The sequence below is a fragment of the Mustela erminea genome, chromosome 19 (genome assembly GCF_009829155.1).
Source record: "Mustela erminea isolate mMusErm1 chromosome 19, mMusErm1.Pri, whole genome shotgun sequence".
Classification (NCBI taxonomy): domain Eukaryota; kingdom Metazoa; phylum Chordata; class Mammalia; order Carnivora; family Mustelidae; genus Mustela; species Mustela erminea.
The window spans coordinates 56,586,734-56,612,362 of record NC_045632.1 but is presented as its reverse complement, the minus strand read 5'-3'; the positions used below and the strand labels follow the sequence as shown (position 1 = coordinate 56,612,362).

At 57.9% G+C, this 25,629-nt stretch overlaps 1 protein-coding gene and 1 long non-coding RNA gene across 8 annotated transcripts in view; one reads left to right on the top strand and one right to left on the bottom strand.

The window, feature by feature from the left end:
• The first annotated feature begins 818 nt into the window (after positions 1–818).
• On the top strand, positions 819–10,916 carry LOC116578782. 4 transcript variants are annotated; one of them, XR_004281051.1, is made up of 4 exons: positions 819–2,568; positions 4,012–4,188; positions 4,643–10,023; positions 10,533–10,916. It is a non-coding gene; the product is annotated as an uncharacterized LOC116578782 (long non-coding RNA). The 4 variants fall into 4 exon arrangements; XR_004281050.1 differs by having other exon boundaries at positions 4,012–5,312; positions 5,993–10,023; XR_004281049.1 differs by having other exon boundaries at positions 4,012–9,390; positions 9,708–10,023.
• Positions 2,875–25,629, bottom strand: part of ATP2C2 (ATPase secretory pathway Ca2+ transporting 2) — a 57,818-nt gene continuing 35,063 nt past the window's right edge. For 2 of the 4 annotated variants that reach the window (XM_032323250.1, XM_032323253.1), the window contains 20 exons: positions 24,329–24,478; positions 24,182–24,250; positions 23,752–23,827; positions 20,192–20,258; positions 16,507–16,631; positions 16,318–16,415; positions 15,495–15,596; positions 14,568–14,657; positions 13,807–13,908; positions 11,686–11,842; positions 10,911–11,081; positions 10,122–10,219; positions 9,969–10,019; positions 8,893–9,059; positions 7,685–7,753; positions 7,478–7,594; positions 6,140–6,287; positions 4,712–4,810; positions 4,495–4,636; positions 2,875–3,227 (listed from right to left, as the gene is read on the bottom strand). In XM_032323250.1, coding sequence (XP_032179141.1) covers positions 3,109–3,227; positions 4,495–4,636; positions 4,712–4,810; positions 6,140–6,287; positions 7,478–7,594; positions 7,685–7,753; positions 8,893–9,059; positions 9,969–10,019; positions 10,122–10,219; positions 10,911–11,081; positions 11,686–11,842; positions 13,807–13,908; positions 14,568–14,657; positions 15,495–15,596; positions 16,318–16,415; positions 16,507–16,631; positions 20,192–20,258; positions 23,752–23,827; positions 24,182–24,250; positions 24,329–24,478 — 2,217 coding nt within the window. In that variant the 3' untranslated portion in view covers positions 2,875–3,108. Of the gene's footprint in view, positions 3,228–4,114; positions 4,223–4,494; positions 4,637–4,711; positions 4,811–6,139; positions 6,326–7,477; positions 7,595–7,684; positions 7,754–8,892; positions 9,060–9,968; positions 10,020–10,121; positions 10,220–10,910; positions 11,082–11,685; positions 11,843–13,806; positions 13,909–14,567; positions 14,658–15,494; positions 15,597–16,317; positions 16,416–16,506; positions 16,632–20,191; positions 20,259–23,751; positions 23,828–24,181; positions 24,251–24,328; positions 24,479–25,629 lie in introns of those variants that run through there. The other 2 variants (XM_032323251.1, XM_032323254.1) reach the window with 2 other exon arrangements.

Genomic DNA, 25,629 nt, shown 5'->3' with positions numbered 1-25,629 from the left:
AGTGTGTTCTCTATAGGTAAGAGTCTGTTTGGGTTTGTCTGTGTTTTTCCTTGTTCATTTGCTGTTTCTGAGGTGCATGTACGAGCAGAACCGTCGGCATCTTTCTCTTATTTCACTTCGCGTTATACTTGCTGGGTCCGTGTTTCTGCTGATGGCAAGAGCTCCTTTTTTGAGATTTTGTTTGTTTATTCGAGGAGGAGTATGGTGGAGGGACAGGGAGACCCCCCGCTGAGCAGGGAGCCGGACACGGGCTGGATCCCAGGATCCTGGGATCATGACCCGAGCTGAGGCAGACGCTTCATCAGCTGAGCCCCCCAGGCGCCCTAAACCTCATTCTTTTTATAGCTGGGTAATGTTCTCGGGGTGCCTGGGTGGCTCAGTCGGTTAAGTATCCCAACTCTTGATTTAAGCTTAGATCTTGTTCTTGGGGTGGGAAGATCAAGCCCCCCTATCGGGCCCGTGCTGGGTGAGGAGCTGCTTAAGATGCCCGCGCTCTTTCCTTCTGTGCCCCCCAAACCCCCTCCCATTGAGCACACGTGCTCGCTCTCTCCCAAAAGCGGGGGGCAAGGTCTCATTCTCTCTATGGCTGAGTGATACTCCTTTGGATGTGTACCACATTATCTGTGTCCACTCATCTGTGGATGGACCAGAGGCTGCTTTCGCGTTTTGGCCATTATAAATAATGCTGCAATAAACACGAGGGCAAATACCTTTTCGAGTTAGTGTTTTTTCATTTTCATTGGTTCCTCGGAAAGTTAAAACTAGAATCACCACAGGACCCAGTAATTCCACTATGACAGATTTACTGTTTCTCTTGTCTACAAACTCTGCCGAATCCTAGATCCCAAAGACTTTTTCCCTCTTTTTCTTCTGGGTTTTCATCTGGGGCTCACTTTGAGTTCATTTTTGTGGAAGGCAGGAGGCTTGAGTCGAGGGTGGCTTTCTCGGTGTTCCAACGCCATTTATTGAAATGATGATGTTTTCTTCATTAACTTGCTTTCGGATTGGTGTCCAGTGTCACAAGATTTCCTTTTGGGGGAACGGTTTAAACTACGTCGCTGACCTTAGAAGTCTGGGGACTGATCAGATCACTGCATAGTAACGTGTTGCAGTCGTCCGTGGTTTTCACGGAATTGCTTTATTTAACCTGTTGAATTTCTGTGCCTGAGGGTCTCAGGATTCCTGCTGGAGTATCTTCAGGGAGCTGTCGTGATCAGCCACGTCCTTCCCAACATGAGCCATCTGTCTTTTTCCTTTGGCTAACCCTCTAGCAAGACTGGCCATTCTTTTGGTATCTTCGAGGAACTAGCTTTTGATAGGATTTTTGTCCAAAATCAAAAATCTTGGACTCCCCTGCTTTCTGCTGTTTCCTGTTTTTATTTTAGTCACTGTCCCTCTGCTGCTGATGGGTACGTGTTCTAGAAATGGGAGTCAAGCTCAGTTGCTTCAAAGGTGTTCAGGTCTGTAGCATTTTGGTGAAAAGACGGCTTACAGTTGCATGTAATCTGATCGATGCATTTTACTTTACAGTCCGCAGTTGGGGTCTTAGGTAGCAAGATTTCACCTGTCCCTGGTAGTAGTAGTTACTATTTTATCTTTTACGTGGACAGTCTACCGGGGGCTGTTTTGTATGGCATTTTATTGAGGGATTTCTGGATGGTAGTAAAGACTAAGAGTACCTTTTGATGCTGTTACTGCAAGTATCGGTCAACCCCGGTTCTTTTTGATGATTTAAGGGGCAACATGGTGCTGGGAGGGGCCCCTGAATCTGACCCCGGTGAGCCCCAGGCTGTGGGGGTGGCCAGAGTCGGCCTGCCCTGCTCAGGAGTTAGCAGGGCTGGGCAGCTGCTGGGTGGCCATCACCCCTGCCTGAATGCCTTCCTCTCTAGGCCGCGCCCTCGATCATCTTTGCGGTGGGATGGCACCTGTGCGTCTCCCCATTTAGCTCTGGTGTCACTAGTGGGGGTCACGGCAGGGTTGGGGGAGGATAGTGACCCCAGGCCATGCATCTTCCTTCTGAGGAATCTGAACCTTGCCTGGGAGCTGCAGGGGTCCACTCTGACCTCCCTCCCCTGCTCTGGCCCAGGCGTCACCACCCCAGGCAGCCGGTTACTTTTCTCTATTTGGGCAGGCTCTGGTACCCAGCTCTTTGACCAAGCACCAGTCTAGCTGTTCCCGTGAGATTTTTTAGGGGTGCTCCACATGACAGTTCGTCGGCTCTGGATCACGGTGGTGGCCTCCAGAACGTGGTGACTCTCCTCTAACCAGTTGAAGGCTTAGGAGAAAGGCTGGGATGTCGGAGAAGGAAGGAGCCCTGCGGGCGCGCTCCGGAGCTGCAGCCCTTACAGTCAGGTGAGCCGGCCTCTTCGGCAGGTCTGTGTCCCGCCCTCTCCCTGATACCCGGCGGCCGGGCTGCTGGGGACAGCTGTGGCTCCTTTCACAGGCTCTGCTCCTCCGTGGCCGCTGCTTCCTGCCTGGCTCCCGCCCTCCCCAATCCACCGTCTTTAGCAAAGGTCCTGGGGCTCGTCCTCAGGCAGCTGGGAGATGCTCCGGGTCCCGGGGCTGGAGGTAAAGGCCCTTTACTGTCCCCTTCAAAGAATGGGTCTGGTTCATGCCGCTCAGAGAGGGACCGTGGGTCACCCCAGACATGTGGGTTTCCAGAAGTGGCATCAGATTTCCCGTCCGGCTGCTTGGAGGGAGGTGGTGGACCAGGTGTGGGCGCAGCTTCTACAAAATGCCTCAGATCCCCCTCCTGAGGGTTGAGGTGATGGAGTGGTGGTGGCCCTCGGGCGACCAGAAGCTCCGGCCCCGGGGCTGGACCCCTGATCTTCCTCACCCGGGAGCTGCGGGAACACACTCTGGAGGCAGCCGTGGTTCATACAAATCACCGCGATTTAATAAATAGCGAGCTGTTTCCGGGCGCTCTGCTCGGGGCCCGTCCCGGGGGCAGAGATGGGGTCGGACGCGGGCCCGGGCTGGCCGAGCCGCAGAGCCGAGGGAGAGGCCCGGCGCTCCGTGTCCTGGCAGCGGCCCTCTGGTGAGGGGCCGGGGGAAGGGCCACAGTCCTGTCCACTAGAGATGATTTAGGATTTCACACAGCCGGGTCCCCTAGATGTCATCTGGGTGAGTCTGGGCTTTCCTGGCTCTGCAGAAGAATTTTTCGCAGAGTTTGAGGAGCTCGGACACGATGAACACAGACGAGGCCAGTCCGGTTAAAAGCAGCAAATCTGCCGGCAGGAGGAGGAAGAAAGGGGTCAGCACGGGTTGAACCCCTGCCGCGGGCCCCTGCCCCGAAGGGGCGCTGCCCGTTCACAGGAGCCTCCGCCCGCAGCGCCCTCCCTCCCTCTTTGTCTTCAGTCACAGCGGACCCCAGAAGTGAGGGGGAGGACCCGGGGAGTCGAGGACCAGACCCTTCCCTTCCGGGGAGCCGTGGCTTCAGCCCGGGGTCCTACACGTGGCAGAGCCAGCTCCACGCGGACCGCCCGGTCCTTCCAGGTGGTCGGGCTGTGGCACCCACCTGAGCTGGCAGAGGACCCTGACCCTCCTCCCCGCCGTCCTGAGGGCAGACCCCCCAACCCTGGCTCCGGGCTCCCCGGGCAGCCCACCCTGACTCGTTCCAGTGGGTCAGTCCCTAGAGCCACCCCTGTCCCCACGGTGTCTTACTGCCCGAACCTTCCCTGGGTCCCTGTTGCCAATAACTCAGCACAAACACGGGGCCCCACCAACCACACCCCAGCCTTTAGCTTTGGTAAAGCTGACTTAGTTCCCTGCAGGGAGGACCCGCCATTAAAGTTCTTCTTGTCTGTAGCTGTAGGGCACTCGGCGGGGACCCACATGCACCCTGCTGTTAGATTTTGGGGAAAAGCGAGCAGACGGTCCCCAGTCTGGCCCAAGGGGTCCAGGGCTCTCGCGTCCCCCACCTCTGACCTATGTCCTGACCCAGGGATGTGTCAAAGCCACAGCTCAAACCTCCTCCTCCTGACTGTCCCCTCTTCCCGTTTGTGCTCACAGTCACCTCAGCTGCAGGCAGAGGCGCACAGGTCACTCTGGGCGTCTAACAGAGAGCTTGGACCTGCGGTCGGCCTGGGCGGAGGCCAGGACAGGTGTGCTCAGGTGGGGGACAGCCGTGGGCCTCAGTTCCTGTCTTTTCCAGAAGGAACTACTAGGCGACTTGCTCCCTGTCGTGAGGTGAGTGGGCGTCCGAGACACACCGGCCCACTGCCTGTGGGGGCACACGGAGCCCAGACTCGCCCACCGTGGCGCAGCCCCCCACCCTTGCTGTCTCTGCCGTGTGTGCTTGGAGCTGCCCACCTGGGGACAAGGGGCCAGGAGGCCACGTCCCCTCCTGCCATCGGTGGTCCTCACGGGGGAGGTCCCTCTTCTCTGGTTCCCTCAGTATTCTGTCACCCTCCCCCTCGGGCCCCCCGAGTGCGCAGGCAGACAGGGGCAGGGACAGGTGCTGGCCCCAGCAGGCCCGTCCTCATGGCCACGCACCGAGAGCGCCCAGGTTCTCCGTCTGGAAGACCTTCTGCAGGGGCGGGATGTAGATCACGGCCAGCTGCCCCAGAACGGACCCCAGCACCGAGTACAGGAACATGCGGTTCCGGAGAAAACCGATCTCAGCTATCAGCTTGGTCTGCAGGAGGGGGAGGACACATCAGCGCTTCCCACTGAGAACAGCCCACTGAGAACAGCCCAGCTCGGGGCTCACCTGAGAGCGGCAGGTCAAGGCGTTGAAGAGGTCGAAGAACACAAAGCAGGTGAAGGTCATGGTGGTGGCACGTGGGGTGCCGGCCTTGTCTGCGGGGATCTGGAACACAGGCACGGGAAGAGGGGGTCCAGGAAGGCCGTGTACTTCCCACAGTGAAGTCGACCTTCACCAAGAGCCAGAGGCTGCAGCAGCTCCAGGGTGGGCCCGAACCACCCCCCCCAGCAGCCGTGAGCAGCTTCCTTGGGAACTGACCAGGACCTCCCCCTTGGGCTGGAGGCAGCTGCTGTTACAGGGGACACGTGGCTCAGACCCGCCCCCCCCGCCACGCCAGCCCCGGCCACTGGAGGGGCTGACAGCCCGTCCTCAGGAACCTGGGCTGCTGCCCACACCCGAGCTGAAACCTTGCACAGATAAAGGGAATGCTCCTTCCTCAGCGGGTGACCCTGCAGCATGGAGGTGACGTTGCTACAGCCACACCCACGGAGCAGAAGGTCCCAGAGGAAGGCAGGGGATGGAGACCGTCCCGGCTCTGGTGTGGCTGCTCGGACGTGAGGCAGAGCTCCCTCCCCTCCACACCTCCGGGCCGGGCCTGGAGCCGCAGGTGAGAGGGACTCATGGTGGCGCCTGAACTTCCCCCTGCCCAGGGGAGGGGGCGATGAGCCCGTGCTGCTTGGGCTTTGCACAGAGTCCTGGTCCAGCAAATGACCCTCTGGGGGCCAGGGGGCGGGGGCGGGTGTGGCGAGTTAGAGCCTGACTCCGCAGTCCTGGTGGGCACCCAGGAGTCTGTGTCTCTGGAGTGGTGGAGGCTGCTGTTGGGGACCCTGTGCTCAGGATCACTGAGTGAGTCCGGGAGGGCCTGGGTCCTCTTCCCCGCCAGGGGGTGCACACAGGCTGCATGAGGTAGAGAATCCCCACCTTCCCTGGCAGGTGAGAATTTGGGGAAAAACAAAGCTGTTCCTCTGGGGGCGAGGCTCAGAAAAACTGAGACTCTGTGGGGACCCAGTGTCCCACGCCCCTTGGTGCATGTGGCACCTTCCTGGTTCCCCAGTCAGAGCACTGCACCAAAAGGGGACCGGTAAGTTCCCACAAGTGATCGTCTCCAGGGAGCAAACATCCAGTCCTTCCTTCCTAGGAAATGTCACATTGTTTCCAGGACGGAACACCACCTCAGGTCCCATTCAGAATAAACTCCCATTTCTGGCCATGCCCGGGCGGCCTCCTGTCCCTCCGCCTGCCCCCCACCCCCCAAAGTGGGGTCCTGATCCCCTGCCTTCCCTCCAGGACGGCCCCTGTACGCATACGCGTGTCTCCCCTGTCGGAGGCTGAGCCCCACGGCCAGGCAGGGACCGTCCACAGCCACGGCCCGAGTCTCCCCCATCTGCGGCTTAGCCAGTAGTGGCTTAGTGAGTCCATGAGGACCGGCCTCACCTCTTTCCAGAAGATAAAGAGTGTCCCGCTGATGATGACGGCCGCCGACAGCAGGGTCTTGAGGATGAGGGCTCCACTGAGGACGGTGTCCTTGATGTCCCGCGGCGGCTGCTGGAGGGTGTCTCTGTCCACGGGCTCTACCCCCAAGCTGCTCGGAACACGACACGGGCGCCCGGACGTAAGCCACTGAGAAGGGGACACTTCAGCCAGCCAGGCAGAGGCCGAACAAGCACATCGGAGGCGGAGCCCGAACCTTCCAGGCCCTCTGGCCAGCTCCTCAGGCACCAGCGGCTGAGAGGTCGGGGCTCGGGGGGCCCAGCCCCTCCAGGCCGTCCACCCAAGCCCAGGCCAGTCCCGCGCTCACAGGGACTTCTCCGTTAGCCTCCCTTCACGTGCTCTGTCCCTTCCCCAACAGCCAGCCCCTTCCACGGTGACCCCGCCCCCAGCCTGGGCCCCACGGGCAGCCCTTCCCTTCACCATCCCTGAGCACCGTGAAGGAAGACCCCCCCCCCCCAGAACCAGCCACACCACGGTCCTGGAACCACCCCAGGTCCCCTCTCGTGCTCAGGTAACGTCCCTCACAAGGGGACGCCCCAGTGGGCTGGAGAAATGGGCTCCAGGCCCTGCCCACCGCAGAGCCCCCAGTGACGGAAGGACCCCTGCCTCCCGGGGACTGTGCAACAGCGGTATTGGGGCTAGACCAGCAGGAGGCAGTGCGGGGGGGCACTGAGGAGTAAGTGGGCTGGGGGCCCCCCTCACTGCTGGCCCCAGGGGGACTGAGTAGGGCTGTTGCCCCAAGCAGCTGTCACCGGTGACGCTGAGTGAACGTGGGTAATGGAGCGCGTGTCAGATGCAGTCCGATGGAACGACACGCTGTGTGCAGAGGTGGTCCTTCTGCCCCTTTCAGCCCGCCTAACGCTCCCTTCTCAGCCAGCCAGCAACTCGCTGACCAGCTGCTGTGTGCCAAGTCGTTCTAGGAGCCGGGGAGACTGACGGAACAACATCACAAACCTTGTCCAAGGGGAGCTGCATCAGAATCAGATAAGCAAGGCCAAGGACATACATGTATATTTTCTCCTCCGGGGAAAAACAAAGCAGGGTACGGTGATTGAGAGCCTGGAGGCTGCTGTTAGGGTAATCAGGGAGGACTTCTTGGAGGTGGTGACCTCACGAGAGGCACAGAGCCTTGGAGCTGCGCAGGAGCATCCCTCACGGACCCTGGCTGCCCAGACAGGTGCTTCCTCCCCTGCACCGCAGTCAGCTTCTCTGGGACTCCTGGGGACAGTGACTGCACCCACACTCCGGGGTACAGTTCTGGCCTCCCGCCTGGTGCCTCACCTCTGTGCCGGTGGCCCGTCCATGATGATGTTGATCCACAGGATCTGCATGGCATTAAGGGGGCTGGGTAGGTTGCACACGGTGGACAGAGTGATGAGGCTCAAGGCCGAGATGCTCCTGCGGGGACACACGCGGGCCAGTCGATGGTGGCTCGCCAGATGTGTGCGCAGCACCTGCCGCCACTGGGAGCTGCGGGCCTTGACTTACGTGCTCAGCTGGAACCGGACGAAGTTTTTGATGTTGTGAAAAATCCCTTTGCCTTCCTCCACTGCACTCCTGCGAGAGAGAGAGCATTTATTCACGATGGTGTCAGCGGGGATGGCCTCATGCTCGGGTGCCCCTTCCTGTTTCGCTGCTCGAGGCCATGCCCGCGGAGGACGACGATGTCCTGTTGGCACCAGCAGGCGCTGGGGACTGGACCGTGAGCCGCAATCCCCCTTCTGTCCCCAAACCGGCTTACTCTCCCGCCCACCTGGAGCCTGGGATTCCTGAAGCAACAAACCCACCTCGGGGAGTCCAACAAGAGGCACAGCAAAACCAACCAAACCCAGACCTGCTCCTGAGCTGCTGGGGCGTGGCCGGGGGGAGAATTGGGAAGCTGAAAAGTCATCTAGAAAACTCTGCAGAAGTCCTTTAAAAAAACGATCTCGAGGCATGAAAGCAGAGAACTGCCCAATCTTTTTTTCTACTAAAGTTTTTTGCAAAAGTAAAAATGACAGCTTTGCTTACTAACTGCATCTTGTGACCCCCCCCCCCCCCCACCACCACGGGGCAAGGACACTGAGGGCTGCTGCGGAGAATCCGTTTGTAAAGAAAAGATCCTTCTGCAAAGTCCGAAATCACAGCCAACTTCAGTCTTTGTTCAGATCCGTGGTATTTTCTCCCGCCCCCAGTGACTTCAGTTCACTTAGAAGGAAAGACTTCATTAGAACGAATCAAAATTAGATCTAGAGGGCAGGCAACTGTTTTTAAGGAAACAAAAAAAGGTGAAGAAAACAGGTGCTCGGCCATCTGGCAGCTGGAGCTTCCGCGCGCCTGAGGCATCCGTGTGCACACGAGCGCGACCCCAGACTCAAACCCCGCGTTGAGCTCTACGGGGTGAGCACCTCCGGGCCTGGCCTCCGCGCGCTCCCGCTCTCGCTGTTGGCAGCCAGGGTGGTCTAGGATTTCCCCCAGACGGTGCGGCAGCGACCGCACGGGCACGCGCCTCTGTCTGCGAGCGCCCGGTCCTGGCTCTCCCTCCGCTGCACCCTCGGGCTACAAAAGGGTTCGCTGGCCTGTGTCTGCAGCACCCCCGGCCCCGGGTGCTATGTGAGCCGGGACACCCGTCTCCCCGGCACGACGGAGCCCCGGGGTGGGCAGCTGGTTACGCCATGCGCTTCTGCCCCTAAAAACCCCACCTGCGGACAACTCACATGATGGCTGAGAAGTCATCGTTCACCAGGACCATGTTGGCGGCCTCTTTGCTAACGTCTGTCCCCGTCTGCCCCATGGCGATCCCGATGTCCGCAGACTTGAGGGCGACAGCGTCATTCACCCCGTCCCCTGTCATGGCCACGATCGCCCCACATTCCTGCAAAGCCTTTGGAAAAAAGAGGTGAGTGGAGGCTGCAGCCCTTCCAGAACCTTCCTTCCCTTTGGATGCTCTGCCTCTCCCTCTGCATGGCCAACAGCAGAGGCCCCCTCTGGAGTCAGCTGGGCGGACTCTGAGTCCCAGCCGCGCCGGCACCCCGGGGAGCTGGCACTGTGGGAGCTCGGCAGGCCCCGAACCTCTCAGACTCAGCTTCTCCATCTGCAGAGTGGGGACAGCCGTCCCTCCTCTGTGAGAGCCACACTGCGACGGCTGGTGTCGGGCTCCCTCTCCACTAACAAAGACGGGTCCACCGCTTTCCCCTGAAACCACGTGGCAGCCAGTAAGTCTTCATGTTTGCTCTTAGGAGTACCACGCGTGCAGACTTGCTCCCTAGAACTACACCCGCCCCCACACCCCCCATCAAGAGCATCAAACAGCCCAGGCCACAGAGCACATCTTCGGATGCGCACATGCGGGAGGCCAGGGCTGCAGCGGGGGCCCCCTCCCCGCGCGGGCAGGAGACCGTGTCCGCTCTGCTGGGCACCCGCTGCGGGCCGGGCACTGTGCTGGGCGCTCCACGGCCTGGCCCCTCTGTTCCTCTCACCGGCCTTGTTACCAGCTGATGTCATTCATACGACCCCCTTCCCCCGTTTACAGATGGGGAAACTGAGGCCTGGAGGTAACTAATAAGAATAACGCCAAAGATCGCTCGGCTAACAGAGACCAGCTGCTTTGCCTCTCTGCACCACCTCGTTCCGGCTCCTGTTTTTGGTGTACGTGGCCAAGGTCCCCCTGTGCTCCTACCCCGGTTTGGGGACCGCCGAGGCTCCCGCCAGCTTGGGCCCTGGACCACCCGGAGCAGAGCCCCCGCCACCGTCCCGGACTGGCCCTGACAGACCCACGAGGCTCCCAGCTCACCTTTATGATTTTGAGCTTGTGCTTCGGGCTGGTCCTGAAGAAGACAGACACCTGGGTACGAGGCACAGAAGAGCAGAGAGTCCGTGACCTTGGAGCTAAAACTCTCCCTCCTCCCCCCAGCGAGACCCCCCCCCTCCCCCAGGAGGACCGCACCTTCCCGACGCAGTCAGCCAGCTCTTCCTGCTCCATATTCTCCACCTCGGCCCCGGACATGGCCTTCAGCTTCCCGTTGCACAGGCCGATGTTCCTTCCTGCGGGGGCGCAGAAGCCGTCTGAGCGCTGCCTCCCAAGCCTGAGGCTGTTCCTCTGCCGCCCCCCGCCCCGCACCCCGTAGGCACCTGCCTGACCCCCCTCCCTGCCTGGGCCACACAGAGTGATGGCTGCCGCCCACCACACACATGCCGTGTCACACGGAATTAACCGGCAACAGAGGGCTTGTGGTTCCCGCTTTAAAGCCAAGGAAAGGGAGGGAAGGGGCTTCCCCAAGGTTGCGGGGTGGGTGATGCGTGATGCTGGAACCAGATGTGGTTTTGTCTGATTCTGGACTCTCTGATCTTTTCACAGGCTGGGGGCCTTGAGACAGAGCGGGGAGCACAGCAAGGTGTGACCCTGATTCCGGCAGCAAGTGTAGTGACAGGGAGGGTGCGGCCGGCCTTCTGCAGGCGAAGAGCCCGGAGGTCAGTGGCTCAGTGACTTGCCAAGGTCTCAGGGCTGGTGGCAGAAGCCACCCCAGAAGCAAACACGGGAATGACGCTGCCTGGGCGAGGATGTAACTTGAGGACGATAGTCCCCGGGCCGCAGGACGTTGACAGTGGACACAAAGGCTCCCCTTCGGAGGACCGGCCCACGTTTTAGGGCCAGTCCTCTGAAGGTGGAGCGCTGGTCCTCGAAGCTCACGGTCACTGTGCGCCGACCGGACACGCCCCTGCCCTGCCCACTGACCTATGGCGGAGGCGGTCTCCAGCCCGTCGCCCGTGATCATCTTCACCGACACGCCCGACTGGCAGAGCAAATGCACAGCCTCCTTCACGCCAGCCCTCGGAGGGTCGATGATGCCGACGAGCCCCAGAAAAGTCAGGCTCCCCAGCTCGGGCCCAGAAGCCAGGGCCAGCACTGAGGAGAGACCAAGAGGCACAGAAGGTCCACGGGGGGCCAAGGGGACCACGAAGTCCCCCGTCAGCCCGGCTCCTCTGCGTCCGAGATCCGCCTCGCCTGTGCGGGGCTCCCCCATGCTCGGCCGGCCCACGCAGGGCAGCAGCTGTGCACCGCTGGCCCCGAGACAGAAACAGAGACGACCTGACCCGCAGAAAGTGAGACTTTTGTCCGCTGGTGGTGTCCAGCCCAGCCTCGCCCCAGTGCAAGAGGCGGGAAGGAGAGCCGTGAGCGGGGTTGGGGGTCGGGGGGCCGCGGCACGTCCCAGCAGCTCTTCTGGTCTCTGCTCTCGCCCTCGGCCCTTTTCGGGGAGCGGCGCTGCAGAGGCAGGACACGTGCAGGAGGGCACTGTGGGTGACAGGCTCCGGCTGCTGGCTCGCCCTGGCCTGGACTCCTGAGCACCAGTTTCTCGACGGCCCATTCGTTCCTCGCTTGCTTCACTCCCCGCACGCACCACCCACGCCGTCCTGCTCCCTCCCGGTATCAAGAACCATGCGTTAGTGCACTCCAAAGGTCCGTGTCGCCCTTGAACTGAAATCTCGGGGCTGGGGACTGAGGTACTGACCGCGCAGGCCGAGTGTGCCCATCTCCTTCTCCTGCTGCTGGTAGAAGGCCCGCTGCTGGGGGGTCAGCGGCAGAGGGATGCCGCCGTGGTTGTACGTGCTGCAGGAGTTCACCACCTCTTCCAAGGCCCCCTTCATGAAGTAAATGTCCTCCTGGTCCTGGGGAAAGAAAAGAAAGCCCCTGTCATCGGACGCCTCGGCTCTCGGTGACCGGCCCCTCGTGCCCACGGAGAGGCTGCTGGCGGGGCTGTTTCTCGCGGAGCACCCTGCTCACCGGCGCAGCACAGGACCGGCTCGATAAATGAGGGGAAAGCCCAGCGACGGGACACCACCTGCCCGTGGCAGGATCCAGGCGGATCTTTGACCCGCACCCGCCTCTCTGACGTCCCCTGCCGATGTCACGACGGCATCCCGGGCATTTCGTAACCGCTCGTAGCCCAGGCACCGTCACACCCGTGCGTCGGGGACTGCGCGCTGGTGTCTCTGCTTAACGGCGGGTGCGGTTCCTGTTTGTTCGCTGCCGCACGGGGCTCACTAAAGGGACCCGAACAAACCCCAACCGTCCTCTGCGGACTTCAGCTCTGGCTGCCGTGGATGGTAGCTCGGCGCAGAAGGCGCGGTGCCACTGTGGGTGACTCTGTCCCCCGCGTGGGCACAGAGCCTGCATACTGATGCCGGGCCGGAAAGAGCTCTCGTGAACGGATACGGGAAGCTGTCTGAGACCTCACCGTAGGGGAAAACAGCAAATTACAAACACGATCTCCAGCATGACCTGGGGTCAGCACCCCTTACGGTGCTGTGCGCCCATTTAGGACCTGGAACATTCCATCCCGGACTGCTGGTGGGGGGGTGACGGGTCAGGAGAGAGGAGCAGAAGTGTAAGGACCTCTCATTTTTTAAAGTCACATTTCCTTCATTTACTTCAATGAGATTATATTACCATTGTCTTTGGGGAGAAAAAAGAAGATTTGAAGGCATTAAAGCATTTAAAAAATCTGTAACCCTTTTTAAGTGGGAAGGAGTCACGTGCCCGTCTGCTCACAGCAAAGGCCTGGAGTGCGCTGGCCATGCCGCCCCCCACCCTGAACAACAGAGGAGTCTCCCAAGAGCAAAATGTGAAGGTTCTGGAAAGTGCAGGAGAAGCGTAAACGGCTGGAGAAAAAGGTGGAAGATGATACTGAAAACTTAGGGGGGAAACAGATCCCAAAGCCTTTTATCTGAAAATCTGAAAAGCTGCAGAAGGTTAAAAAAGAAAAAAAGGGGAAAAAGAAGTCGGCTGTCATCCCCACGCAGGGAGAGCCGTGAGGGGTCTGGTGGATGTTCAGGTCACTCAGAGCAGGGGCACACACACGCACGTCCATGTGCACACATGTGATGCCAACCGTGCTGGGTGCTGGGACGCACCTCCTGATCCCCCTTCCGGAAGGAAAGACTGTCCCTACCTGGTGACGATCAAAGGTGCTTGTACCTGTAAAGAACTCAGCACCAGGGTGTGGAAAAAGGACCCCCAAGTTAGCAAGGGGGTCACTATTAGCAGTGGGAGCGTTCGTCCAAATGCCCCGCAAACACAGGTTCCTGGCTCTACACCCGATCTTCTTTTTAAAGAGAGAGAGAGAGAGAGAGTGTGTGTGTGTGTGTGTGTGTGTGTGTGTATGTGTGTGTGTATCTGAGAGAGAGAGAGTGCGAGCTTGGGTAGGTGCAGAGGCAGATGGAGAGGGAGGGGAAAGAATCTCAAGCAGACGCCACGCGGGGCTCAGAGCCCAACACGGGGGCTCGATCTCATGACCTTGAGATCACGATCTGAGCCAAAACCCAGAGTCAAACGCTCAACCTGGGGACCACCCAGGGCGCCCTGCACCCCTGATATTTCTGACTCTAAGGTTCTGGGTGGAGCCTGAGAATCTGCATTTTACACGAATGGTGGCCCAGGACCCCCCACTTGGAGAACTACTGTTCTAGGAAAAGATCTCGGAGAACCCACGATAAAGCTCTGCTTGCAGTCACCGGTCACGGATTTCAGACTTCGTAGAAGCTGGGAGCTTCCACTCTCTCCCTGGTGCCTCCATTCTCCTTTCTTTGGGGTGCGGGAGGGCGGGCGGGCAGGGGCAGAGAAGCCAACTCACCTCGTTCTTGGGGCTGCATCGTGTTGCCATCCATTTCTGCTCCGAACTGAATGGAATCTCTTTTTTTCTCACGTATGAATCTTTAATATCACTTAAGTCCATCTAGGAGGATAACACACGGGCTTCCGGTGAGTCATGCTAAACGCGTCTCTATGCAAAGCTCCGGCCCCTTAAATTAGTCATGATTCGGGCCGTGACCGGCAGGGGAGAATCCAAGCACTGCCACTTGCTTTCAAATGAAATGTCCCATTGGGAGAAGAAAGGTCTCGTTTCTCTCACTCAGGGACAGAACCAGCTTGGTCTTTGGGGACAGTTTCTGGTGTCCCGCCGCACTGCCCACCCCTTCGGCAGCGGGGACAGCCGTTCTGCCCGAAGCACTGGGCGCTCCATGGGGGCATTTCTGCCGAGTCGCAGACCCAGGGTCTGACCTCGGAGCCCTGCAATCAGTCAGAGGCACTCATCGGAAGGGGTCTTCCTGGAGGGGGCCTGGGGCCCACGAGGTGCCTTGCACTCCTGTCTGTCCCCCCAGCACCTCCCTGGGGTCTGAGCCATGGGGCACAGGGATTGCCAGGAAGGGTAGCTCAGAGAATGTTCCAGAGCCACAGGGCATGTCAGTGACTGCCTGAGGACGTTTGGGGCCACTCTCTCCTGTTACTACTAAGCTTCCCCATTCCTCATCTGCTCAGACATGAGCTCAAAATCTGTCTCTAGTTCAGCCCCAAGTGCAAGAACTCGCGGCGCAGACGGTCAGAGGCCCCTACCTTCATGGCCAGCGCGATCAGGGCGCCTTCCGTGGGCTGTCCCATCACGGCGTTCTTTCTGATGATGGCGTTGTTGGCCACGCAGCCTGCCTGAAAGGAGGGGGGTTTCTGAATGTCTGTAGTTCGGATGGGGACCTGGCACCCCTTGGGGTCCTGGGCTCAGTCACACGCTGAAGGCTGGACCCATTTTGGGGGCGGGGCTGACCTGGGGGCAAGGGGCAGGGTTTACTCTTCAAAATACATCAGAGTCCCCACCCTTCCACTGTCAATCTTCACTGAACGCTGGGGGCTGGTTGTCACGAGGCCCTCGTAAGGCGCTATCACGGGGACAGGGACAGGGAGGCGGACGGGGACGGGTGTCCGCGGGGGGTGACGAAGTGTCCTGAAATTAGACGCAGCGGTGGCTGCGAACTTCGAGAAGGGACTAAAACCACTGACCCCTACACTTCAAGGGGGTGAATTCTGTGCTGCAGAACTTGATGTTTCAACTAAAAATGATAACTAAAAAAAAAAAAAACCAAAAACGGAAATAAACACAAAGAGAGCGTGGAGGGTGGATCCCGGCTCCCTCCCTCACTGCGCGACCCGGGCCGCTCTCGTCACTCTACGAGCCCGAGACCGCGTCTGGATTCGGCCCGGAGGGCACCCGGCATGCGGGCACGAGGCGGCTGATACTGTTCTGATGAGCGACGAGCCCAGCTCGCTGTCGCACCCTGGGTGGGCACCTTCTCCAGGCAGGCGTCCCGGGGAAGCCCCTCCCGCAGGCGGGGAGGACAGAGGCTCTAGCTCGCTGCTCCCCTCACGTCCTCACCTGTTACTGGGGTACCTGTCCCCTGGAGTGGCCCCGGCGTCACCCAGACCCAGCTGGCCCTCTCCCGTCCGCTCCTCTTCACGGCGTGTTACCGCCGCGGGGTCGCTGGCACTCACCTCCACTAACCTCCCCACCGAGACGTTGCTGAACCGCGTCAGGACTTCCTTTGAGGGTAAGAGACGGACGGAGCCGTCGCCGTTATATCCAACTCCGCTGACCTGCAGGGTGAGGCCACAGGGACGATGTCACCGTGTGTGGTAAGACCCCCCACCAATTGTCCCATCATCTCTCTCCTGGGGGACCCACCCCAGGGACAGAATCCTATGCACGAACAAGACGTCAGGCATGAAGCTGTCCCCAGCACGTGCACCAAGAGAGGGCGGCCAACCTGCCCTGGCAGCCAGAGGGCGGATACATAAGCCTTTGCAGCCCCCGAGATCTGACAGGACCCCGTGGCCCTGGGACGCGGGGCACCAAGGGAGCCATGACAGATGACAGGTAAACCGAAGGGCATGGCAGCCAGCCAGCCGGACTGTTTACAAAAACAGGCGCTGGCCCGTGAGATGTCACTGTGGACACCTTTGCCTGCACGTTCTGCAGGACACAAAACGGCATGTTCAGGGAGCTTACAACTGTGCCAGAGCCACAGGGGAGAGACTGGAAAAACCCAAAAGGGACCATCATGGTTCATTTATCGCAGGCAGTTACGGGCAAATGTTTCTTTGCATCTGCAGTACGTAATGAGCTTATTATTACCAAGCAATGGCCAAAAATAAAGCTGGCTCCCTTAACTCGGTCATAGTCCTTGCTGCTGTTGGTAGCAAGGAAACTGTACAGTAACTCATTTTTGTTTCTTCCTTATTGCTTCCTAGAAGGTTCCGTGTACTTTTAGGAAGGAAAAGGTCTGTCTGGCACCGTGCATGGCGGCCCGGGGCTCACCTCAGCATGGAGCCCATCGGATGTCACCAGCTGGGTGACGGTCATCTCATTGGCGGTCAGAGTCCCCGTCTTATCTGAACAGATGACATTGCAGCAACCTAGCATGAGACAACCCCAGGTCAAACACCAGGGCCGAACCGCTACCCCTTCCATCCCATATACAAGATCCCAGCCAGCGGAGTTCCTCACCCAGCGTCTCCACGATGGGTAACTTCTTCACGATGACACGCTTCTTGGCCATCCGCAGCACTCCCAGGACCAGCGTAACCGTAACGACGATGGGCAGACCCTCGGGAATGGCAGCCACAGCCAGGCTGGATCAAAAGGCCAGACGGGTCACCTTTAACATAAGCACTGAAGGATGACATGAATCCCAGCTGGGGTCGCCAACAGTTTGACCCAGTGAGGCATGTCCCCAGTGTCCCCCTCTAGTCTCTGTTCCCAATTCCATGATGCACCTGTCTCCTCCGGCATCCATGGCTCTGAGTTCTCCTGTGGCAAAACCCTGCTCCTGGGAACGGGCCTTCCCTATCAGACAACCACACTTTAGCATAAATTAGCCTCTCAGTTGTTTTGCCCCTTTAAGCACTTGTGCACTTAAATTACTGTCATTTATTAAAGAGAAAGGTCTTTGGATCCTTTGAAGGAATTTCCAGAATTAGTAAGTGGAAAGTGGAATTTTTTGGTTCAAGAGGTCCTCTCTGAGTCCCCTGAATTTCACTTTTCACTGGTCTAGTTGTTTGGACACTTCCTGGTAAGGTAGCCAGACAAGGAAATCAAGGTTGAAGGAGGTGGTGACAAAGCTGTGCCTTTGACTATTGTAGCAAGGCTGTTTGGGTGCCTGTTCATTTCATCATTATTCCTCCAAGTCTTTCTGTACCGTGAGACCACACCCTCCCATTGCCAGGGCTGACTGGCTCAGAAGAGAACACGTGACCCCAGCCGGACCAGTGAGATTCTCTCTCGGGACTTTGAATGGGGGTAAAGAGGGTGGCTCCCTTCTCGTAGGCAGTGTGTCCACAGATGACGGGACGTTAAGGAGGGGTTCTTTTTGCCTCAAATCTGGCTCCAGAACTTCATGGGAGACTGGTTCCCCAATCCACACCCGCAGGCGTGGATGAGTCAAAGGGCTGGTGTGGGGCTCCCAACAGACTTTGGGCAAGTGGGGGAGGCAGAGGAGGTTTGGGGCCAGACTGGAGAGGTTTGGTGCCTCGGTGCAGAGCCGTGGGGGAGCGTCACCAGCCACACCCCACCACGGCTCACCCTCTGCACCAGGACATCCAGCAAAGCCCGGTAGGCACTCAGCAAATATTTGCTGGACAAACAGGGAAGAGTGAATTCAGGCACACCCCCGGTTCCACGGGTTCAGTTCCAGCCCCCTGCTATAAAACAACCATCCCAACAAAGCAAGTAAATGAAACTTTTGGTCCCCAGTGCACATAAATGTTATGTTTACAAGGTACTGCCCTCTATCAAGTGTGCAAGACCGCCGTGTCTAAAAACCCAACGTGTGTCATCTAACTTAGAAATACTTCATTGCTAAAAAATGCTGATGATCAGCCGGGCTGTCAGTACACCCTGTCACTGATCACGGGTCACCATAAAAAAATAACAATGAGAAACTTTCAGATATTACGAGAGTTACCAAAACATGACACAGATGTGAAATGACCTAATTCTCTTGGGGAAAATGGTCCAGTGGATGTGCTCAACAGAAGTGTACTACAGACCTTGATGTTGTGAAAAATGCAAGATCTGCAAAGCACAAAAACACGAGAAAGGCCCGCGCACATACAGCCAGGGGCTGAGCCGCGACAGCCCCATCCGTGCACGGCGAGCGCTCCACGGGCTTGCGTCAGCGTCAGAAAGCCTGGCCGCGTCCCACGTGGCTGTCCTACTTCATCAAAGCTAAGACATGGCGGATGGTCAAGGGCACCATTATCTGTGCACCGCTCAGAAAGTGAAAAATGCTGCCAATTAATTAAGCACATGGTGCTCTCTTATCTCCTCGTTTGTAAGAAGCAGTCTGACCTCAGAGACGTTAAAGTGTGAAAAAAAAAAAAAAAAAGCGCGTCTTAGAATCAAAGAAACACGGTATGTGAACAGTGGCCCTCTTCTCCGGAAACAATGGAGCATTCAAGGGCAAGTTATATGAACCAAGATTATTGAATTTGGTCAAGGGACTGTGCCCAGTTTCTATGGGGACAGCAAGAAGGCGTCCTAGGTTTTATGGCACAGGCGGACAAGACTGGCTGAGCAAACATTTGCAGAGGGCTGGGACGAGGACCTTCCCCCCATCTGGTGTGGGCAGGGCCTTTCTGCGTGTACTTGGATGCTTGCATAATAATAAAAAATTAATCCACAAACTAATAAAGATTAGCACGGACCCGGAAAAGCGAGTATACTTTGGATCATCTCAGATGTCACCTGAGGCAGAGGGAATTAGGATAAAGTGTTTGAAAGAACAATTCTCGTGTTATTTCTTTTCGAGTATCTCTTCCTCACTAGCTCTCTAGCTGTTTCTACCTTCTGACCCAGGGACTTTGAGCAGCTGACGCCACTAAGAATCTTCATCTTCTCAAAGTCACAAGGGAAACAGAGGAAATTTCCTCTGAATGGCCAGCACACCACGGATCTACTGGGAGAAGTGAGGGGGCGGGGCGTGGAGACCGGGAACCAGGAGGGACCAGCAGATGGCCCTAGGGAGGGCGGCCAGGGATGGACACAGGGGCCTTTTCTATTATTTACTTGGAAATACTAGATAGTTTTCTTGACTCATAGAAGTTCCCACGGTTTCTAAATGGGGACGGAATATGCCCAAGAAGGACGCAAGGTTCTTGAGTCCAAGAACCTTGGGGGAGGTTCTTAGGTGTCACAGCTTCCCAGTGTTGTTGTTCTGGGAGTCGTCCCCGGCTCCCTCCCCTCAAGGGCTCAGGCTCCTCTGTCCCTCCGCCACCACACCTGCCTCTGAAGGCTAAGTCACCCGAGCACTCCTGTCAGGGGCTCAGCCTTCTTCCCTGGCCCTGCCTCTGCGAGAGCCCCAACTGGGTTACCACTTAGAGCGGCAACAGCACCCCAGGAGGCTTGTCTCGAACGCAGAATGTCAGCGCCCACCCCAGACCCGCCAAGGCAGGGCACCGGCGACTGCTGCTGAACAAGCTTTCCCCGGGACCCTTCCGTCCTCAGGCTGATGTCCAGAACGGCTCATCTACAACAACCCACTCTTCCAGGATGCCCGTTCTGGCCTCGAACCCCACACTCCACCGCGCAGCCAGCTGCCCACGCCCCCTGAGCCCTCTGTGGGCTGCAGCCAGCTAGGGCTCACAGCCCTGTTACCTCCTGTGTCTACGTCAAGAATGGGCAACGCATTTCCAAAAGAATAGGAGTGACGGTCCAGCATGCCGTCTGGAGGGCTCTGATGCGTTATTTAGAATCAGGAGGAAAGGGGCCCTCACTGGCTTGCTATGTGTCCCCTAGCGAACTCCACTGTGTGGCTGTGCTCATGGAGCCCGGCCAGTCTCTCCAGGTGTCCCCAGATGCCCACAGCTCAGTTCCACCGCCCGCCATGGTGGCACGCTCCCGGCTTCTCCAGCAGGCCCCGCCTCGTCTCCGCTCCCGCCGCGCGGAACCCCCTCCGTGGCCACCTTCCCGGGACGGGGCTCTTCCCACCTCTCACTCTGTAGTCGCTTCCTTCGTAGCCTTGACTGTGAGTTGTGATTTGATCAACGTTCACGTGACCTGTTCGCACGTACTTTCCCCGCCAGCCCGCAAACTCTGATTTGGCTCCCGACGAACCCAGGGCCGGGGTCCCGCTCCCCCACCTGCCCACCTTCCCCGCTGCCCTGGCGAGAGCAGGCCGGCGCAGCGCCCTTACCTGACCCCGATCGTGAACATGCTGAGGAGCTGCTTGCCCTGCAGCCAGCCGGTGAGCATGATCAACCCTGGGAAAGAGACAAGAAGTCTGTGTGCGCACGCGTATACATGCACACAGGCGCACACATGCGCACACACGCGCACACACGCACACACACGCACGTGTGTGTATATCCTCAGACATGCAACTGTGTTTCAAACGCCGTCCCTGAGAAGAGTTCGGGAATGTGTACACAGACAAGTAAGAACCTCAAGTATCAGACCCACTCTCCTGTTCCTCTTCAAGACTGGCCCCTCTGCCAGAAAGAATGCTTCCGCTTTTTAGGCAAGGACCAAGCCAGTTCAAGTTCAAGAAGGAAATGATCAGCCATCCACCAGTTAATTCCTCTCGGGATGTTTGCAAATGTTTACAGGTGACTCCCTTACTCTCCCCGGGTGCCCCGTGAGCGTGAGCGGGGACGTCCCCCACGCTGTGCGACGTGGCCGATGACAGCTGATCCCAGGATGGGCAGATGGGCCTGGGGGCTACAGGGCTGTGTCCTGCCGTGTTCACCATTAAACACCCTTTTCCTTTCCTCCCTCATCATTTACCCAGTGGTTCCTAACAGCAGGCACAGTGCCAGGCCCAGGACACGCGGACCCTGCCAGAGAGGGACCCTCGGGTTGGAGAAGGGCCGGAAGTCATGCCGGGACCCAGGAAAACATGCAGGACGTTCCGGCAATGGGGGAAAGTTTCCATATCTGTCAGGTGGGGATAGGGCCCGTGTGTTCCTGGAGGAGCCGTTTCAGGATTAAAGAGGCCACCATCCCCTGGAAGGCTCAGCCCTGCTCCCAGCCCACAGCTAAGGACTGGGCGGGAGGGGCGGCTAGCGGCTGTCGCCTGTGTGGTCGCGGAGGGAGGAGGGGGGAAGGCAGGCGGGGCGCCTGTTGAGCCTCGGAGGACTTGCCGACAACGAATGGCAGCTTCGTGCCGGAGGGAACGGGGAGCCACGGCAGCTGTGCACTGGGTGGCAGTGGTGTGTGCACGTGTGTAGGGCGTGTGCGTGTTGGGGGGGTGACAAGATCTGATTTGTTAGCTACCTTTTTTATATGCGGCAGTTAGCGGCGGTAGGCAGATGAAATGTCAGCTGGAACCCCAGTGAATCCAGACGTACAGACTGGTGGGGCAACTCTATCAGAAACAGGGGCGGGTGCCGACCCTGCAGCCCCGGACGCTGGGCCCTGCCCCTGCCCACAGGGCCCCTAAGGGCTGGTGCAGCGCATCGCTTCCCAAACTCACACTCCGTGACTTTAATCCACGGGCAGCTGGAGAGTGGCCCCGTGGAGGGTATTTACAGCACGGAGCCTGGCAAACGTTCCTCTCCCGGGAAAGCTGGTTCTCAAGCACGGACCGGCCTGTCACGTCTTTCCTGCGTCTCCCCCACGGGCCCCACATGGATCGACGGAACCCCATTCCAAAACGCCCACCCTCCTGGAACAGCTCTTGAAGTATCTATTAAGGGCGCCTGGGGGGCTCAGTGAAGCATCTGCCTTCGGCTCAGGTCATGATCCCAGGGTCCTGGGATCGAGCCCCGCATCTGGCTCCCTGCTCAGGGGGGAGCCTGCTTCTCCCTCTCCCTCTGCCCCTCCCTCTGCTCATGTGTACTCTCTCTCAAAGAAACAAATAAAATCTTTTTAAAAAAAAGAAAGAAAAAGAATACTCTTGGCTTGTGGGCTATACAAAATCAGGTGGCAAACTCAGTTTGGTCCAGGAGTCATGGTTTCCAGTCCTCATACTAGAGAGTAAAAGAGGCCTCTGGGCAGTGGTCCTCCAGACAGCGAGGACTGCGTGGACCTTCTACTCTCCCAAAGACGCCTGGCCAATATGCAGCCCCAAGGATGGCCAGTGAAAGGCAATGCGCAGGCCTCTTTCCCCACTTGTGTCCACGACAGCCATCCCGCATCTGTCAGTCCTCCTTGCAACCAAGGAGAAGCATGGCCTCAAAAGGCAGTCACAGCTCAGAGCCCCACCAGTAGATCGGACTTGGCAGGTGAAGATAAAACCCGGTGGGAGGGAGGGAAGAAGGCAGGAGCCACCTCAAGACAGCGGAGCTAGTGATTTAGCCAATTTGGAGCACTTACATCCAAATCTGAAATCCGCAGAGGCGACGAGATGCTGGAATTTTGAGAAGGGGTGCCCGAGGAAGAAAGGGCGCGCAGGTCTGTCCCCAGCACAACAGAATTGAAAGCCCTGACCCCAGACCACCTCCTCTCAACCTCTCTGCTACATTTCCTACCTCTGGGAAGTTGCAAAGGAGTGCAGTCCCCCTCCATGCCTTTGATCACACCCTGTGCTCTGCCTGGAATGCTTGACGCCCTCTTTTCTCACTTGGCAAACTCCTACATAGCCTGCAAGACCCCATTGAATGTCACATTCCCCTCAGAACCTTCCCAACTCCCCTACTCAAGATCAACTGCTACCCTCGCGTGTCATGTTTGTTCATGTGTCTCTGTCTTACTGGCCTGGGGTCCTTCAGAGGGCAGAAGTTGTATCTGATCCATTTGGTAGCCCCCGACCATATCCCAGTGACCAGCCTGTCACACGACACTCAGTCAATGAGTTCATGCATCTGGGTGGCCCGAGGCACAACAGAAGTGCTTCTTGGAGGGACGGCTATTTCTCCCACGAGCTTTCTCTGGCTCCACAGTTTTAGGGAGACTCACTGGTCCCGCCTCTCATCACTGCCTGTGCCACGGGCCACGGTTTGTGGGTTCCTTTATGAACCCATCCACTCAACAAGTGTTGATTGAGAATGAGCCCTGGGCCAGGACCCGGTGGATCCTTAAAGCTGGGAATGAAGATCACAGAATCAAAGCCAGAGCGGGAGATAGGAGGAAGCAGCCGGTGAAGGGACTGGGGCGGCCCCATGGGGAGACTCAGGCTTGAGACCCACAGTTAGGTCAGCAGCATCATATCGGTGCCGCCTGCTGTGCTGCCAAAGGCCAAGGGGCACAAGTCCTGGCACAGCCTGGTCGGTAGCCTAGGAATACGGCTGCTGCACTGCTAAACCACACCCCCCAGCATCCTCTGTGGTTATGTAGGCCACGTGACTCCATTCTGGCCAATCAAGAATGGGCAATGGGCCAAGGTGATGACCTCATGCCTTAAACGTTTCCCACACCAGCCCCCTGCTTGGGCTTTGCCCACCTGCTGGACGAACAAGTAGGGAGAACAGCCAGCCTCTGAGGACCAGGAGGGAGGGAGAGCCGTCTGTGGGCGGGGCCCAGGACCCTGAGTTGGTGCTTGGAGGGGACCTACCCAGAAAGCCACTCCACCAGGAACGTGCCCGCAGACCATGGTGTGAACAAGAAATACGCCTTGACCAGGGAAGCCATTACAGTGTCGGGCTGCGGCGGCATGGTTGGCAGGGGCTGAGATAGAAACCTCTTGGCCCTATCGGGGTCTCTGGTCCCATCCGTGGGTCCTCACCCACGTCAGCAGCAGGGTGTCTGAGAAACGGCCATGCCCGCTCAGGACGGCTCCCCTCCGTCCCCCGGACCCAGTGCAGATGCCTCACTCACCGATGATGGCAAACGAGAAGAGTGTCAGCTGCTTCCCCAGCTTGTCCATGCTTTTCTGGAGCGGGGTTTTAGGCGTCTGAAAGGATGAGAAGCATGGGTTTGTGAGATGCCATCCCTGGAGCGCCCCTCGGCTTCTGCCTGGCGTTCTTATATCTTGACTGGAGTGGCGAGTCCCCAGGGGGCGTGCATAAAAACCTCGCTGATCTCTACACTTGAGGACTGTGCATGTTCCTGTCTGTAAGTTTAATCTTGACAGCAAAATCCTAATAAATGTTGTGCAATAAAAATAAATTTTTAAAGGCGTGAAAGGTATGAACTCACGTTAACCACATCATTCTCGTTCCTAAGGAGGGGGCAGGGCCGGTGTCATAGCCGAGAGGAATCGCCAACCCCAACCTCCCAGAAAACCAAAGCCCCAACCGGCCCTTACCTCTTCAGCCTGCATCATCTTGAACACTTCTCCGAACTGGGACCTTTCCCCTGTTCCGATCACGACCCCCTGCGTTCAGGAGAGAGGTGTGTGAGGTCTGAAGCCAGAAGCCCACTGGTGAGGGCGGCCAAAGTCCCTGGGGCTTACCTGCCCCTTCCCGTACTGCACCAGGGTCCCCATGAAGACGATGTTGCTCAGAGTGGTGAGGTCCCCCCCGCCGGCCAGCGGGCTGTCCGTCTTACTGCACGGCTCAGCTTCTCCCGTGAAGCTGGACTCGTCTACCAGGAGATCTGTGACCTAGAAGGGGAAAAGATGAAAGATTCTGTCCCTTCACCCCGAGAACGGGTTGTAAAAGCACAGAATGGACCACCCTTACCTTGTAAAACTTCTCAATTGTGAAAATTTTCCTGTGTGTAAAAGATCGTGCCCCTGACTGCCTGGAATGAGGTCCGACCACTGCTCCCTACATAGCGGGCAGGCATCTCTAGGCAGAAAACGTCCCTCCAGTAGGACCAGGAGTTGGGTGGTAAAGGACTTTTTACCTGGGTTACCTGCACTGACCTGGCAGGATATTCAAATGAAGTCTTTCCTGAACAAAGTAGATTCCCGGGGACCATCCCTGATACTGAGGGTCATTTCTGAAACTTCAAATGAGGGGCACCCGAATCTGACACAGAATTCAGGAACTTCAGGCATTTGTCTTAGGCGCCTTGAAGAAAGCTTGCGTCTATGTTTAAATTTGAACGTGATCTTCAGGTTCCGAGAAATCACTGTCGTCTTGCCCACGGATCAGGAGGACTGATCTGGCATTGACCGCGTCTAACGGGTGGTCCCGGAGACGCCTCTGGAGATGGTGGAGCTGCTGGTCCCCGGCTACTTCAGGCACAGATGCTCTTGCCTTTCCCTAACCAGGGTCTTCCAGAGACGCTGGCTCTGACCTCTGGGTTGGAAAGTGAACCAGACTGCCCTCATCCACCGTGGCCATGAAGTCATGGTCCATGAAGCCATGAGGATTTTCTGCCACTAAGAAATACAAATCTCATTTTGGAATGTAACGAAGTTTTGTTTTTGTCTTTTTTTTTTTTTTTTAAAGATTTTATTTATTTATTCGACAGAGAGAGATCACAAGCAGGCAGAGAGAGAGGAGGAAGCAGGCTCGCGGCTGAGCAGAGAACCCGATGCGGGGCTCGATCCCAGGACCCTGGGATCATGACCTGAGCCGAAGGCAGCGGCTTAACCCACTGAGCCACCCAGGCGCCCCTTGTTTTTATCTTTTAAATGTTGCCACAACTAAAAAAAAAAGACCAAAAAACCAGAAACAAAACCTTGACCAGAAAAGCACAGGACAGCACCTGGCCTCGTCATGCCATTATGCAACAGACAGCAAACAAAGCCCAAGTCGAAATCAGGGAACCAGGATTAGAACATGGCCTCAGAGGCCTCGAGGA